We start from the raw sequence: 15,961 nt of genomic DNA on the forward strand, positions 1-15,961 counted from the left end.
TCAGAAATCACTCCTGGCAGATTTGGGGGACCATAGGGGAGGCCAGGAATTGAATCTGCGTCTGTCCTGGGTCAGCCACATGCAAGGCAAATGCCTTACCACTGTGCTACCACTCCAGCCCCTGGAAGAGGCCATTCTCATGGCCTAGATCAGCTGCTCACCCAGTTATCAAGCGGAAGCAGTAACGAAAATGGGGCTACCAGATCCCGGCTCCCCAAAACCCTACCTCTTCTCTGTCCTGACAGCCCTTGATCCCTGCTGGCCATCACCCTGCTCCCCTCTGGCCAAGTGCTCCAAGAGCCCGCAGGGGCAGGCACAGTGCCGCTGTCCTGACAACTACCACGGCGACGGGAAAGTGTGTCTGCCCCATGACCCCTGCACCGTCAACTATGGTGGCTGCCCCAGTGACTCCACCGTGTGCCTGTACCAGAAGCCGGGCAAGGCAAGCTGCCCGTTCCCTGGGGTGGCAGGGCTCTGGGTGGGGTCGGGCCTCCCCAAATAATGCCCCCTCTGGCCGTCCTGGTCAGTCTTCCTGTGCATGTAAGCCTGGCTTGCTCAGCATTGCCCGGAACGCCTCTGCCGGCTGCTTCGCCTCCTGCTCCCCGCACAGCTGTGACCGCTCAGCCACCTGCAAGGTGACCCCTGAAGGGAAGATCAGGTGGGCACGGGGTCTCGGGGTGGGCCCATGGGACAGAGCAGGGCGGTGTTAGGGGCAGGGCAGATGTGTGTCCTCTGCTCAGGGCCCCTGTGGGACAGGTGGGTGTGGGCCGGGAAGGGCCAGGACTCATCCCTACATCTGCACCCCTAGCTGTGTGTGCAAGGAGGGGGAAGTGGGGGACGGGCGCGCCTGCTACGGGCACCTGCTCCATGAAGTCCAGAAGACCGGCCAGATCGGCATGGTGTTCCTGCGGTTGAGGCTCGCCTACACCATGCTGGGTGTGTGACCCCCAACAGTGGCCTGCCCTCTCACCCCGTTACTGCTGGGAGGGAGGGAAGGGACACACTGCAGAGAAGCCAGGTTCTGGCCCCTGCAAAATGCAGAGTAGGCTGTAAGGGTGCTGGATAAAGGCAGAAGCTAGCCCCCAAATCTTGCTATCCCACCCCATGATCCAAGACCCAGAGCCCCACCCTAACTCGCCCAAGTGTGGGACGAAGGCCTGAGGAACCTAACTCACACACACCCTGCCCCACCCCAGAGCAAGGCTGCCAGGAGCTGCTCACCAATTCCGGGCCCTTCACGGTGCTCGTGCCGACGGTCTACGACCCCTCCAAGAGCGTGAACGTGAGCCCCTGGCCCTTCCCTCCTTCCACCCTTTGGGCATTTCCACAGACAATCCTGGGAAGCCCTTTTCCCCTCCGCTGATTGGATAGGGTGGCCAGTGCGCTGAGTCCCTGGTGCCCACAGGCCTCCCTGGCACGCCAGCTCTGCCGGCAGCAAGTCATCGCAGGGCAGCACTTGCTGGAGGACCCCAGGACCCAGAACGCACGCAGGTTGTGGACACTGGCGGGGCAGCAGATCACCATCATCTTCAACCGCTTTCTGGTAAGGGGGGTCGTCCGGGAGGGCAGGGCCAGGTTTGGGGTCCGGCCAGCAGCGTGAGCAGTGAGTGCCCCGCAGCAAAAGTACACGTACACGTATAGTGACCAGCCGCAGCAGACCTTCACCGTCCAGACCACCAACCTCCCCGCCGCCAACGGCGTCTTTCACCTGGTCACCCCTCTGCGGTGGCAGCCCCCACCCACAGTGCTGCAGGACCACAAAGTGAGTCACCCTGCTCTGGTACCAGGTGGCCCCCAGCTCCTCAGAGTTCATCGAGGGAAGTCCACACACACACATATATCCCCTGTTCCTCTCTCCCTGCAGAGAACCATCGGCCAGATCCTCGCTTCCACAGAGGCCTTCAGCAGATTTGAGACCATCCTGGAGGTGAGTTGGTGACCAGGTCTTAGGCCTGTGCTCCTCGAAACAGGGACTTTTAGGGCCAGAGTAATTCTGAGCACTGGTCATCGTGGGGGACCCCCCTTCAAAGAAAAGTGATTCCTGGGCCGGAGCATTAGCACAGCGGTAAAGCATTTGCCTTGCATGAGGCCAACCCTGGACAGACCCTAGTTTGATCCCCCAGCATCCCAAGCCAGGAGCAATTTCTGAGCACATAGCCAGGAGTAACCCCTGAGCGTCACCAGGTGTGGCCCCCCAAAAACAAAACAAAATAAAAACAGGGATTGTGCCTACCCTCCCTGGGACCTGGGGTCTGGGCAACATGGCCTGGCCCACATTCTCCTCCTCAGACCCTCACCCCTTCAGAGGATTCCTCACTAAGTGTAGCATGAGGGGGTTACAGCAGCAGGAGAGCATGGCTGGGAGGAGGTCTGGGCCTGACGTCTTTCCTGAGCTGTGCTCACCCTGCAGAACTGTGGTCTGCCCTCCATCCTGGATGGGGCCGGCCCCTTCACAGTCTTCGTCCCCAGCAACGAGGCCGTGGACAGCCTGCGTGACGGCCGCCTCATCTACCTCTTCACAGCAGTAAGCCTGGCAGAGAGGAGGGGCCTCAGTGTGGACTCTCCGGGACTCCCCACACACAGGCCCCCCTCAGCCCAGTCTGTCTTTCTGCTCAGGGTCTGTCCAAGCTGCAGGAGCTGGTGAAGTTCCACATCTCCAACCAGGGCCAGGTGCGTGGTCATCCTCCTACTTCAAGTGATGTGTGCCAAATCATCCTTTTCCTCTCCCCTCCCCTCTGGACAGAGCAGAGAGGAAAGGCCCCCCATCGACCCACCTGGGGACCCCTGAGAATGGGTGGAGGGGAAGCAAGCCCACCTGAGGCCGCCCTCTCTTCCCTCCCAGCTGACTGTGGACAAGATCGTCTCCAAGGGCCGGATTCTCACCGTGGCCAACCAAATCTTGATGGTGAACATTTCAGAGGAGGTGAGAGCCTGCAGAGAGCGGTGCCGGGGAGTGAGGCCTGCCTGGGGAGCACAGAGGTGGGAGGCCAATCCTCTCTTGGGCACCTGGCATGCGTGCAGTGCTAGGGCGATGAGCAGCTTTGCCACAGAGGATCGCTCACCAGGAAGAGGGGAATGAGGCGTCCCTCAGCATGGTCTACCAAGGGGCCCTGGACTGCAGAGGGGCGGCTGGGAGGGGCCACAGTTCACCGGCTCTGCTTCAGGGACGCATCCTGCTGGGACCGGAGGGGGTCCCGCTGCAGAAGGTGGACATTCTGGCCGCCAACGGTGTCATCCACATGCTGGATGGCGTGCTGCTGCCACCCACCATCCTGCCCATCCTGCCCAAACACTGCGACGAGGAGCGGCACCAGATTGTGGAGGTGCGTGTGTTTGCTTGGAAAGAGCCCCTCAATCTCCTCCAGTGAGTGGGGGGCACCGGAAGGCCTTCGGACAAATGCTGGCCAATGCAGACCCATGGTTGGGCCTCAAGGGCTGCTGGCATCTGCCAGGCTGGAGGTGGCCCCTTGGCCTGTTGAATCCTTTGTGACTGTGGTCTCAGTACCTCTCCCTCCACCCTGTGACTCCTCGGTCTTGGGGTTTTCTGAGCTCTGCCCCCTTCCCTGACAGGGCTCCTGTGTGGACTGCCAAGCCCTAAACACGAGCACGTGCCCCGAAAACAGTGTGAAGCTGGTGAGCTAGTGGGATGGCGGCTGGGGAGGCCGGGGTTGGTGGGCAGGAAGCCAGCACCCTTCACCCCATGAAGGAAGGATGGAATGGACTTGAGGGTTAAAGCCCCTGGAAGATCGGCTGGGTGAAAGGGGCCGGAGAGATTGCATGGAGATAGGGCGTTTGCCTTGCATGCAGAAGGATGGTGGTTCGAATCCCGGCATCTCATATGGTCCCCGAGCCTGCCAGGAGCAATTTTTGAGCATAGAGCCAGGAGTGACACCTGAGCTACCGGGTGTGACCCAAACACCAAAAAAAAAAAAAAGGGGGGGGGTCAGCCAGGCCTCACATCGCTCACCACTTCTGTACCCCCAGGACCTCATGTTCAAGGAGTGCGTCTACATCCATGATCCCACAGGGCTCAACGTCCTCAAGAAGGGCTGCGCCATCCACTGCAACCAGACTGTGCAGGTGAGGGGCCTGATCGTGCTATGGGAGGCTGACATGGGGGGCCTGGCCTTGCTGTGGGGGATCCCCAACTTGCTATGTGAGGAGAATGACTGTGCTGTTGGGGGAATTGACTTGCTGTGAGTCTGGGAGACCCCTGACATCCAAGAGAGCGAGGGAGGACCTAACCATCCAATATGGCCAGGACTCATTTCTCCAGGGCCAACATAGTTTGGGGACCGTGCTCAACAAAAAATAGGGCGCCAACCTCTTCTCTCGTGCCCCGACTAGAGATGGGCCCAGGCAGTTGGTGCTGCTGGCAAGAGTGCAGGGTCCAGCTGGGTCTCAGGCCCCTTACTTCTCTTTCTCTTGCAGAAACCCGGCTGCTGCAAAGGATTCTTTGGGCCTGACTGTGCACAGTGTCCTGGGGGCTTCTCCAACCCCTGTTATGGTAAAGGCAATGTGAGTCCCTGCCAGCCTGTGAGAAGGGAGAGATGGGGTGGGGCGTGTGCTTTATTGTTGAGCTCTAATCCCATTTTCACTATTTTAATTATAAATAATTTACTTAATACATTTTGCATTAATTTTTGTATAGGATACCTGTTAATATTTTTCTTTGCGTCTCTATTATTTTACTTTATTTTTGGTTATTGGGTCACTCTTGACAGTGCTCATGGCTTTGATTCAGTAACCACTTTTTTCCCCCTTGGTTTTTTTTTTTTTTTTTTTTTTTTTTGGTTTTTGGGCCACACCCGTTTGACGCTCAGGGGTTACTCCTGGCTATGTGCTCAGAAATCGCCCCTGGCTTGGGGGGACCATATGGGACGCCGGGGGATCGAACCGCGGTCCGTTCCTTGGCTAGCGCTTGTAAGGCAGACACCTTACCTCTAGCGCCACCTTCCCGGCCCCATCCCCCTTGGTTTTTGAGTTTTGGGTCACACCTAGCAGCACTCAGGGGTTACTCCCGGCTCTGTACTCAGAAATCGCTCCTGGCAGGCACGGGAGTCCATATGGGATGCCAGGATTCGAACCACCATTCATTCTGGATCAGCTGTGTGCAAGACAAACACCCAACCACTGTACTGTCTCTCCGGTCCCAGGAATCACTATTTTTGTTGTTGTTTTCTTTTTATTTTAGGGTTTTGGGGCACACCCGGTAGCGTTCAGAGGTTACTCCTGGCTCTTCCCTCAGAAATTGTTCCTGGCAGGCTCAGGGAACCATATGAAATGCCAGGAATCAAACCAGGGTCTGCCCAGTGTCAGCCACACACAAGGCAAACGCCCTATGCTGTGTTATTGCTCAGCCCCAAAAATCACTTTTTTTTTGAGGGGGATGGCACACTGAGCAGTGCTCACAGTTAATCCTGGCTCTGTGCTCAGAATTACTCATGGCAGGCTCTGGGGACCATATGGATGCCAGGAACCGATTCCAGGTCGGACACATGCAAGGCAAACTCCCTATCTGCTGTGCTATCACTCCAGCCCTTCAGGGAATCACTTCCAGTGGGGCACAGGAGACCATATGGTGTTTTGGGAATTGAATTGGGTTGGCTGCATACAAGGCAGGTGTCCTACCCACTTTACTATCACTCTTGCCCCTGTGTTTTTGATTGTTTGTTTGTTTGTTTTTGGTTTTTGGGCCACACCCGGCATTGCTCAGGGGTGACTCCTGGCTGTCTGCTCAGAAATAGCTCCTGGCAGGCACAGGGGACCATATGGGACACCGGGATTTGAACCAACCACCTTTGGTCCTGGATCGGCTGCTTGCAAGGCAAACGCTGCTGTGCTATCTCTCCAGGCCCTTGTTTGTTTTTTGTTTTGTTTTTTTTTCCTTTGGGCCACACTTGGCTCTGTGGTTGTTCCAGTGGTGCTTAGGGTCAATCAGGTGTCTTTGGAGATTAAACCACCCAAGATGCATCTGTGCCTGAGGCCTTGAGCCCTCTCTTGGCCAGCGTCTGTTTTTGCCCCTTGTGACACTGTCACCTCAGCACCAGGCCCTGGCAGCTCCCTGGAGTCTATTTTCCAATGGAACAGACAACAGCCCCGGATGCCTCTGGGGCTGGGGCATGTGAGGAATTTGGCCTGTGAAAACCTTATTAGTCTGGAAGGTCTCTTCTGGGGAGCAGGAGCTCAAAGTAAGTTGGGAATAGGACGTGGGACACCCCATCTCCATGACTGATGCTGCTCTTGTTCTTCCCAGTGCAATGATGGGATCCAGGGCAATGGGGCCTGCGTCTGCTTCCCAGACTTCAAGGGCCTCGCCTGCCACATCTGCTCCAATCCCAACAAGCACGGCGAGGAATGCCAGGAAGGTGAGCAGGGGAGAGGGGAAAGGACTACGAGAAAAAGTAAAGGCCAGAGAGACCGACAAAGAAGCTGGGGAACTGGGGGCCGGTGTGATAGCACAGCAGTTGGGTATTTTTTGGGGGGGCTACACCCGGTGGTGCTCAGGGGTTACTCCTGGCTGTCTGCTCAGAAATGGCTCCTGGCAGGCACAGGGGACCATATGGGACACCGGGATTCGAACCAACCACCTTTGGTCCTGGATCGGCTGCCTGCAAGGCAAACGCCGCTGTGCTTTCTCTCCGGGCCCACAGTTGGGTATCTTTGCCTTGCACACTGCCAACCCAGGACAGACCCAGGTTCAATCCCCAGCATCCCATATGGTCCTCCAAGCCTGACAGGAGTGATTTTTGAGCGCAAAGCCAGAAGTAACTCCTGAGCGCCACTGGATATGGTCAAAAAAAACAAAAACTAAATTAAAAAAAAAAAAAAAAGGAGGCTCTGGAAACAGAAAACAGCGTCTCCTTCACATTTAGGTCTGGCTGAGGCACAGTAGAGGTGGGTGCTCAGAACAACTTCCTGATGGTGGGTGTATGGCCAGAAGGGGCCTCCCTGGGGTGACCTCTGGCTTTTGTGACTCTGAAGGCAAATTGGCCCTAGTGGCACTTTCCCAGTGCCCCACCTCTGCTCCAAGGACCACTGCCCCCCACCTCTGTCTCCCTGCCCCATCTCCTCCCTCCAGACTGTGGCTGCATCCACGGAATCTGTGACAACCGTCCTGGCAGCGGGGGTGTGTGCCAGCAAGGAACGTGCACCTCTGGTTTCAGTGGTCGCTTCTGCAACGAGTCCACGCAAAGCTGTGGACCCTCGGAGCAGACCCAGAACTGTGACCCGAATGCCCGCTGCGTCAGCCAGGGGGGTGTGGACAGGTGAGGGTTTCTGCCTTCTGGCCATATTACCAGACTCTCAGACTCCCAACCAGACTCAAGGACTCACAGAGGGGACCAGGGAGATAGCACAGTGGTGGGGCATTTGTCTTGCACACAACTGATCCAGGACAGATGGTGGTTCAAATCCCAGCATCACATATGATCCCCCATGCTTGCTAGGAGCGATTTCTGAGCACAGAACCTGGAGCAACCCCTGAGCTTCTGAGCACTGTTGGGTGTGACCAAAAAATTAAAATAATAATAATAATAATAATAATAATAATAATGACTCACAGAGGGCCCTCTCCCCGCCTCTCCCTCCAGGTGTGTCTGTCTGGATGGTTTTAAGGGTGACGGATTCTCCTGTACACCTCACAGTCCCTGCTCCCTCCCGGACCGTGGCGGCTGCTCCGAGAACGTTAGTCTGCCCCGTCCCTGTGTCCTCAGCTGGGGAGGGAGTAGCATGCTCCGGCCCACAGCCCACCAGCCAGAAGCCTTAAGTTCTGTGCTGGTGGCTCTCACAGGCGGAGTGTGTCCCTGGGGCCTCTGGCACCCACAACTGCACCTGTCACAAAGGCTGGACTGGGGATGGCCGGGTCTGCGTAGCCATCGATGAGTGTGAGCTGGACGCACGGGGCGGCTGCCATGCTGATGCACTCTGCAGCTATGTGGGACCTGGGCAGGTAAGTGTCCAGGGCAGGGAGTGACTGGGACAGGGCAATGCCCAGGACAAGTGAATGGCCAGTGTGTGTGTGTGTGTGTGTGTGTGTGTGTGTGTGTGTGTGTGTGTGTGTGTGTGTGTGTGTGTGTGTGTGTGTGTGTCCAGGATGGGTGAATGGCTGGGATGGGCGAGTGGGGCCTCCCTATTGGGAATAGAACCACAGTGCCAGACACAGTAAGCTCAGATGTCACCAATAGACACAGGACATCTGTGATACTGTGATGCTGAAATGCTCCAGCTATCCGTCATTTTGCTCATGCCAGGACTTCAGGCACCTGTGCATGCCAACCTTGCACTGGGCTTAGGTCAAAAAGAAATCTTAATTTTTCCTTCTTTCTCCCTTTCTCTCCCCATCCACCTCGCTTTCACTTTATTTTTTTTATAATATTATGCTGGCCAAAGGTTGCGCACACCTGGGACCAGAATGACAGAACAGTGGTAGGGTGTTTGCCTTACACACAGCCAACCCAGGACGGACCTGTGTTCAATCCCCGGCATCCCATATGGTCCCCTAAGCATGCCAGGAGTTATTTCTGAGCGTAGAGCCGGGAGTAACCACTGAACACCGGCTGGGTGTGGCCCCAGAACAAAAATAAGACCAAAGGTTGTACACACCTGCTGGAGGTTGCACCCTTTACTTCTTTTGGTTTGGGGTCACTCCTGAACCATATGTGGTACCAGAGAGTGAACCCTAATGACTGTGTGCAAGGCAAGTGCCTTCCCTGCTGTCCTGTTTGTGGCACCCTGTTTCAGGGGCTGCCCTCTTTATTGTGATGCCCTCCCACATGTGATCACAGCATTCCCCAAGGGTCACATGTACTTTACATGTGGTGCACGTAAAGCCTGCAGCAGAAATTGCCCACTGCCCTAAAGATGACAAACAGCTGAGCCACCAAGGATCATGTCACTCAATGCAGGTTTAATCCAGCACAGGGGATTGAATTTAGCTTTATCATGGAGGTAAGGCATTTGCCTTGCATGCAGAAGGACAGTGGTTCGAATCCCAGCATTCCATAGGGTCCTCCAAGCCTGCCAGGATCGATTTTTTTTTTTTTTTGATTTTTGGGCCACACCCGGCGGTGCTCAGGGGTTACTCCTGGCTGTCTGCTCAGAAATAGCTCCTGGCAGGCACGGGGACCATATGGGACACCGGGATTCAAACCAACCACCTTTGGTCCTGGGTCGGCTGCTTGCAAGGCAAATGCCGCTGTGCTATCTCTCCGGGCCCCCAGGATCGATTTCTGAGCGTGGAGCCAGGAGTAACCCCTAAGCGCTGCCGGGTGTGACCCAAAACCAAAAAAAAAAAAAAAAAAAAGGAAAAAAAGAATTTAGCGTATATTAACACAGCCCTTGAGCGCACTCCTGTCCCTCCATCCCCTGAGTCTTTAGACTCACGGGAATCCAAAATTTGGAATTGGATTTGGAAAATTTGCCATCTCGGATTCTAAGAACAAGGTCTCAGACCTGGAACATGCTATAAAAAGCATTTCATGGGGCTGGAGAGATAGCACAGCAGCAGGGCATTTGCCTTGCACACGGCTGACCTGGGATGGGGTCAGGGTTCGATCCCCAGCATCCCATATGGTCCCTGAGCCTGCCAGGAGTGATTTCTGAGCACAGAGCCAGGAGTAGCCCCTGAGCACTGCCGGGTGTGACCCAAAAACCAAAAACATAAAATGAAGAAAGGAGCATTTTGTGCCTCAAGTGCCCTCAGGCTCTACCAATGGGGGTGAACCTGCCTGGTTCAGGACCTCCCCGGACCAAGGGTATCATGCAGGGCACAGCTCTCACCTGGTACAAGCTTGTGGTCTGTGCTGCCTCGATAGATGGGAGAAGTCTGACAGTCAAGAGCTTGCTAACTGGGGTGCGGTGAGTGCTCTTGATGGTCGGGGTCCCTATTTCTCCCTGCAGAGCCGGTGCACCTGCAAGTTGGGCTTTGCAGGGGATGGTTACACCTGCAGCCCCATCGATCCCTGCCGGGCTGGTAACGGTGGCTGCCATGACTTGGTGAGGGGGACCAGAGAGGTGGGAGGGATCCAGGGGAGGGGCTCAGCTCCTGCTTTCTGGGTGCCTCTGGGTGTTGGGTCTCACAGGTATCTTTCTAAGCCCCAAATTCCTGGGGACTGGAGAGATAGCTCAGCAGTAGGGCATTTGCCCTGCAAGTGGCTGACCTGGGACTGACTCTGGTTCGATTCCCAGCATGCCATATGGTCCCCCAAGCCTGCCAGGAGCAATTTCTGAGCGCAAAGCCAAGAGTAACTCCTGAGTACTGCTGGCCCTAAAACAAAATAAATAGGGGCCGGAGAGATAGCATGGAGGTAAGGCGTTTGCCTTTCATGCAGGAGGTCATCGGTTCGAATCCCGGCGCCCCATATGGTCCCCCGTGCCTGCCAGGAGCAATTTCTGAGCCTGGAGCCAGGAATAACCCCTGAGCACTGCCGGGTGTGACCCAAAAACCAAAAAAAAAAAAAAAAAAAAAAAAAAAAACAAAATAAATAAAACCAAAATAAATTAAAAATAAATAAAATAAACCCCAAATCCCACAAGGCACCAGGGAGGGTCAGTTTTCCTTGCTCAGCCCCATTCCCCACACCCCTATTCCTGACCCTTCTGGCCACTCTGAGCTCCCTCCTGTCCCCTTGCTCTGCTGTCACCACCACAGCTTACCCAGACCATGCCATTCACCAACCTAGCTCCTCCTGTTCTGAAGTCAGCCGCTCCCAAGGGCCCAGACCCTTCTCCTAGCAGTGCCCAGGGATCTGGGGGAACAGATCAGGCACCCCCAAGAGTGACCTGCCTATGAGCGAGGGCTGGAGAGGGTAATGGAGGCCCACAGCGAACAGCTCTAGGGGGCACTTGCTGGTCACTACGGTGCTGACTAGAGAGGCCCTGTCTTCTCCCAGGCTACCTGCCGGACAGTGGGGGGCGGCCAGAGAGTCTGCACGTGCCCCGCTGGCTATGGCGGTGATGGTCTCAGCTGCTATGGAGACATCTTCCGGGTATGTGACATGGGTGGGCATGAGGGGCCGTGCTTGGGGTCTTGGGGGGCAACAGACTGGGGTTTATTCTAAGACCTTGACTCCATCCCAGTTTTTGCCTCCCCTTAGGAGCTGGAAGCAAATGCCCACTTCTCTGTCTTCTACAAATGGGTGAAGGTAGGACAGTGTGGGACACTGGATGCTCATGGGAGGTGGGGAGGTGGGCAGAGGGGCTAGGACAGGTGCTGGAATGGGTAGCTGCCTTCACTGCCCCCCCTAACCTGTGCCCGGCAGGATGCTGGCATCACTCTCCCCGCCGACGGCCGTGTCACCGCACTGGTGCCTTCTGAGTCTGCCATCCGTAGGCTGAGCTCCGAGGACCAGGCCTTCTGGCTGCAGCCCAGAACACTGCCACAGCTGGTCAGGTAGGCAGCCAATGGAGCCTGGGGGATGAGTTCTAGGAGAAACCCAGTCTCTCTCCCCCAGTAATGGCACAGGCTGGAATGTGGGTACTTATGGAGAAGGTGACACAAACCATTTGCCCACACCCCATGGTGCCCCTCAGGGCCCATTTTCTCCAGGGTGCCCTGTCTGAGGAGGACTTGGCCCAGCTGGGTGGGCAGAAAGTGGCTACCCTGAGCCCCACCATCCGCTGGGAGATCCGCAACATTAGCGGGGTATGTTGGCAACCTTTGTTTGTTCGTTGACTAATCTGTTTTCTCTTTAATAGTGTATACCTAGCAAGTTTTAGGGGTGGGTGCCAGGCCTCTGGCAGTTACTGTGACCCAATGGGTTGGCTCCCTGGACCATGAGGTGCTGCCACTCAGGCACCCCTGATGGTGCCAGATCCACCTCACAGCCTTGACTGAACTATTTCCCACCTCCATGTGATGGGTTTTGCTTTGGGCAATACACATGGTGGCACTCAGGGATTACTCCCAGTGCCTTGCTCAGGGGTCATTCTTGGCGGTGCTTGGGGGACCAAGTGATGGTGACACATGCAAAGCAAGTGCTCCAGTTCTCCAACCATCCCTTGGTCCCTATGCAGAGCTTTTGACAGGAGAGGTGCACATGAGGCAAATGAAGGAACTCGGGTGATTGCTTATTCTAGACCAGAATCTCCAGGAATAAATTCTGGGTCCCCTTGTCCTTCCTGGGCTGGCACTTTTGCTGCTGGGCAGTGAATATCCTACCAGGCCTCCTCTCGTTCCTGTCTGCATACCTGGACTCAAGTTCTGATCCTCAGGGCTGAGGGTGTGGTGGATTTTCTGTGCCCATCCAGCAGGTTCTGAGTCTGAGGGTGTCTGGGCCAGTCTGGGGGTCACCAGCGGGATCTGTATGCCTAGCAGCCTCTGGGTCTGATGAATCGGTGTCACTTGAGCCCGTTGGTGCTGGGCATACCTGGCAGTGCTAGAGTGGGGTAGGGACCATGGTGTCTCATCCACCTTTATTTCTGCTTGTTAGTTTTGGTTTGGGTCCATACCTGGTGTTGCTCAGGAACTCCTCCTGGATCTGTGCTCTCTCCTGGTGGTACCTGGGAGACCACTGATGCAATAGACAGAGTCTAGGGCCCCCATATGCCCCTCCAGCCCTTGAGCCATCTCCCAAGTCCCGCACCTGCTCTTGAGTGTCCCCTGCGACCTTCTGGTCTGAACTCTGCCTGCTGTCTCCTAGAGGGTCTGGGTGCACAATGCCAGTGTGGACGTGGCCGACCTCCTCGCCACCAACGGTGTCCTGCACATTCTCAGCCAGGTAGAGTTGGGGAGGGGCACCCAGGAACCTTCCTGATAGGACTCGAAGATCACACTAACCAGCCCCCTTGTTCCTCGCAGGTCCTCTTGCCTCCCAGAGAAGACGTACCAGCCAGGCAGGGACTGTTGCAGCAGCTGAACTTGGTGCCTGCCTTCCACCTCTTTGGCAAGCTGCTGCAGGTAAGGGCATAGAGAGGGGGTGTCTGATCCAGAGCATCTGGCTGGCTCCCCATGGGGTGAGGGCTGAGAGCAATTCTCTTCTCAGCGCCATGGACTGGTGTCCAAGATTGAAGCTGCCACTGCCTATACCATCTTTGTGCCTACCAACCACTCACTGGAAGCCTATGACAACAGCAGCAGTCTGGTGAGGCCGGGGATGAGAGAGAGAGAGAGAGAGAGAGAGAGACAGAGACAGAGACAGAGACAGAGACAGAGACAGACAGAGACAGACAGAGACAGAGGCAGACAGAGACAACAGAGAGAACATAGAGAGACAGAGACAGAGACAAAGAGTATGTGTGTATGATGTTGGAGAACCAGAGGGTGAGAACCCACTGACAGCCAAGGGCTCAGGATGGATCGCCCTGGAGGGACACAGGGTAAACTGAGGCTTGTCTCCCTGCAGGATGCCGACACCGTGCGCCACCATGTGATTCTGGGCGAGGCACTATCCACAGAGACGCTGCAGAGGGGCGGTCATCGCAACTCCCTGCTGGGCCCCAGCCACTGGCTTGTCTTCTACAACCACAGTAGCCAGGTTTGGGGGTGGAGGGACTACCGAGAATCCCCAGCCTGGGCACCCCCTTATCTTCAGCCTCCTGCCCTGGGACCCTTCCATCTTTGTCCCAGACACCCTGACCAGCATGGAGAGAGGCCAGCCACAAAGTACCACACAGCCTCTGGGGAAGGGTGGTGGGGCATCAAGGGGTCCATTTCCTCCTTCCCCTCTCCCACTGCAGCCGGAGGTGAACCACGTACCCCTGGAAGGCCCTGTGCTGGAGTCCCCTGGCTGCTCCCTCTATGGCCTTTCGGGAGTTCTAACAGTGGGTTCAAGTCGTTGTCTCCAAAGCCACGCGGAGGCCCTGAGGGTGAGAGAGGGCGTAGGCTGGCCTGGAAGGCGTGGGACAGGGGACACTTGGTCACAAAGAAAGGAGGGGTCCTGATCCCGGCACTGCCTGACACCCCACCTCCTTCTCCCTAGGAGAAATGTGTCAACTGCTCGCGGAAGTTCCGCTGCACTCGGGGCTACCAGCTGGAGGTGAGGCTTCACCCAGATGCCAGGAGAAGGGCCCAGAAGGGGCTCCTGCATAAAGCCCAGGCCTGGCTGGGGCCTTTCTGTCCTGTCCCGTCCCCCTCAGCTCTCCTTCACTCCTCCACCGTCCTGCCTGCCAGTCTCACCCACTGACACCTGCTGTCCATTTGTCTGTCCCTCACTCACTGCCTACCCACGTCTACCCCATCTCAGAACACCCCCCAGAAGAGCTGCATGTTCCGGTCTGGCTACTCCTTCTCCCGGGGCTGCTCGTACACCTGTGCCCGGAAGATCAAGGTTTGCCCTCAACCTCTATTGCTCCAGTCTGACCAGAGATGGGGTGGGGGGACTGTTCGGTGTGGTCAGATTTGATTTCAGGGCAGATGTGAATCAGAATTAGGAGAAAGGTGAAAATTCGGTTTTGGTTTGTTGGGCTGGAGCTATAGTGCAGCGGTAGGGCATTTGCCTTGCATGTGGCTGACCCAGGAGGGATGCGGTTTGATTCCTGGCATCCCATGTGGTCCCCCAGCCTGCCAGGGGCAATTTCTGAGTGCAAAGCCAGGAGTAACCCCTGAGCACCTCGGGATGTGACCCAAAAAATATCAATTAATCAATCAATAAAATTTAAAAAAAAAAGATAAGAAAGTTTGGTTGTTCCCAGGGCTACATGCCCAGAAAGTGGGAGAAGTGGGGTCTACTCTGCTCTCTCTTGGGGCCTGGGGTCTGGTCTGGCCCTTGCCTGCTTCTCCTAGGACAGATGTGGATGGCCATTCTATGTCCTTGGGCCCAACTGGCTTCATGGCCCCCAGATGCCACCATGTCTCCCCCCCTGACATCTCCCCTGGCCTGTGGGCGTCTCTTCTGTGCTCCCCCACCCACAGGTGCCCGACTGCTGTCCCGGCTTCTTCGGGGTGCTGTGTGAGCCATGCCCTGGGGGCCTCGGAGGCGTGTGCTCAGGCCATGGGCAGTGCCAGGACAGGCTCCTGGGCAACGGGGAGTGCCGCTGCCGCGAGGGCTTCCACGGGACAGCCTGTGAGATGTGCGAGGTGGGTCGCTACGGGCCCAACTGCACCGGAGGTGAGCAGAGACTTCAATCTCGGATATCCCAGCAGGGGTGAAGGCTGGAGGGCCAGCAGGTGCCAGCTGGAGGCATCGTGGGTGACACCTGTCCTGCCTGCCCCCTTCCAGAGTGTCGCTGTGCCCATGGGCTGTGCCAGGAGGGACTACAAGGGAACGGGAGATGTGTCTGTGACGTGGGCTGGCAGGGTCTCCGCTGTGACGAGAGTGAGTCTCCCACAGGGAAGGGGGCTGAGCCTGGGAGGGGGTGTGTGGGTGGGAACTCAAATCCTGATGAGAACCGTGCTCTCACCATCTAGAGATCAGCAGCGTTCAGTGCCCACAGTGCGATGCCAACGCCAAGTGAGTGGTCAGCTTGGGGCAGGTGGGCAGATGAGGGGTGGGGCAGACCTCTGAGCCCTGCCTGTCTCTCCCTCCTAGCTGCCTCCAGGTCTCAGGGGCAGACCCCGTGTGTGTCTGTGCTGCGGGTTATTCCGGCAATGGCACCTTCTGCTCAGGTATAACCTCTGGGCTCCTGCCAGACCCACCAGGAATTCTGGGTACACCCCGGCCACTCCCATAGGTCCTATAGTGCTGTTACCTTGATTCCTCTCTGCCTCTACCATTTCCTTTCTCCTGGGCCCTCCCCACCCCCTCCTCAAAACTCTTTGGGGGTCATCTTCTCTAGAGGTGGACCCCTGTGCCCACAATCGCGGGGGCTGCTCTCCCCATGCCAACTGCACCAAGGTGGCACCCGGACAGCGGACATGTACCTGCCAGGATGGCTACTCGGGTGATGGGGAGCTGTGTCAGGGTGAGCCTGGGGCCCCACATCAGACCAGGGCCCCAAGGGGGCATGGGCGATTGGGGGGCAGAGGCACCTAAACGCACAGCTGGACAGAGATGGGGGCTTCTCAGAATTGCCCCTGAGTGCA

The 15,961-nt window shown here is 56.7% G+C and overlaps 1 protein-coding gene across 1 annotated transcript in view; it reads left to right on the forward strand.

Moving 5' to 3' along the window:
- STAB1 (stabilin 1) overlaps window positions 1-15,961 on the forward strand; it is a 33,934-nt gene that overhangs the window by 8,060 nt on the left and 9,913 nt on the right. The window contains exons 8-42 of the mRNA XM_049777464.1: window positions 246-442; window positions 528-658; window positions 809-936; window positions 1,197-1,282; window positions 1,406-1,543; window positions 1,619-1,762; window positions 1,865-1,927; window positions 2,411-2,524; window positions 2,617-2,670; window positions 2,843-2,923; window positions 3,165-3,323; window positions 3,571-3,633; window positions 3,985-4,080; window positions 4,432-4,518; window positions 6,257-6,368; window positions 7,082-7,268; window positions 7,593-7,686; window positions 7,793-7,951; window positions 9,901-9,996; window positions 10,893-10,988; window positions 11,097-11,144; window positions 11,262-11,392; window positions 11,533-11,644; window positions 12,642-12,719; window positions 12,800-12,898; window positions 12,984-13,082; window positions 13,344-13,475; window positions 13,678-13,806; window positions 13,920-13,976; window positions 14,184-14,267; window positions 14,852-15,047; window positions 15,159-15,254; window positions 15,347-15,389; window positions 15,468-15,544; window positions 15,715-15,840. Coding sequence (XP_049633421.1) covers window positions 246-442; window positions 528-658; window positions 809-936; window positions 1,197-1,282; window positions 1,406-1,543; window positions 1,619-1,762; window positions 1,865-1,927; window positions 2,411-2,524; window positions 2,617-2,670; window positions 2,843-2,923; window positions 3,165-3,323; window positions 3,571-3,633; window positions 3,985-4,080; window positions 4,432-4,518; window positions 6,257-6,368; window positions 7,082-7,268; window positions 7,593-7,686; window positions 7,793-7,951; window positions 9,901-9,996; window positions 10,893-10,988; window positions 11,097-11,144; window positions 11,262-11,392; window positions 11,533-11,644; window positions 12,642-12,719; window positions 12,800-12,898; window positions 12,984-13,082; window positions 13,344-13,475; window positions 13,678-13,806; window positions 13,920-13,976; window positions 14,184-14,267; window positions 14,852-15,047; window positions 15,159-15,254; window positions 15,347-15,389; window positions 15,468-15,544; window positions 15,715-15,840 — 3,792 coding nt within the window. The remainder of the gene's footprint in view (window positions 1-245; window positions 443-527; window positions 659-808; window positions 937-1,196; window positions 1,283-1,405; window positions 1,544-1,618; window positions 1,763-1,864; window positions 1,928-2,410; window positions 2,525-2,616; window positions 2,671-2,842; window positions 2,924-3,164; window positions 3,324-3,570; window positions 3,634-3,984; window positions 4,081-4,431; window positions 4,519-6,256; window positions 6,369-7,081; window positions 7,269-7,592; window positions 7,687-7,792; window positions 7,952-9,900; window positions 9,997-10,892; window positions 10,989-11,096; window positions 11,145-11,261; window positions 11,393-11,532; window positions 11,645-12,641; window positions 12,720-12,799; window positions 12,899-12,983; window positions 13,083-13,343; window positions 13,476-13,677; window positions 13,807-13,919; window positions 13,977-14,183; window positions 14,268-14,851; window positions 15,048-15,158; window positions 15,255-15,346; window positions 15,390-15,467; window positions 15,545-15,714; window positions 15,841-15,961) is intronic.

This window comes from Suncus etruscus, chromosome 7 (assembly GCF_024139225.1).
Source record: "Suncus etruscus isolate mSunEtr1 chromosome 7, mSunEtr1.pri.cur, whole genome shotgun sequence".
In the NCBI taxonomy this organism is placed as follows: domain Eukaryota; kingdom Metazoa; phylum Chordata; class Mammalia; order Eulipotyphla; family Soricidae; genus Suncus; species Suncus etruscus.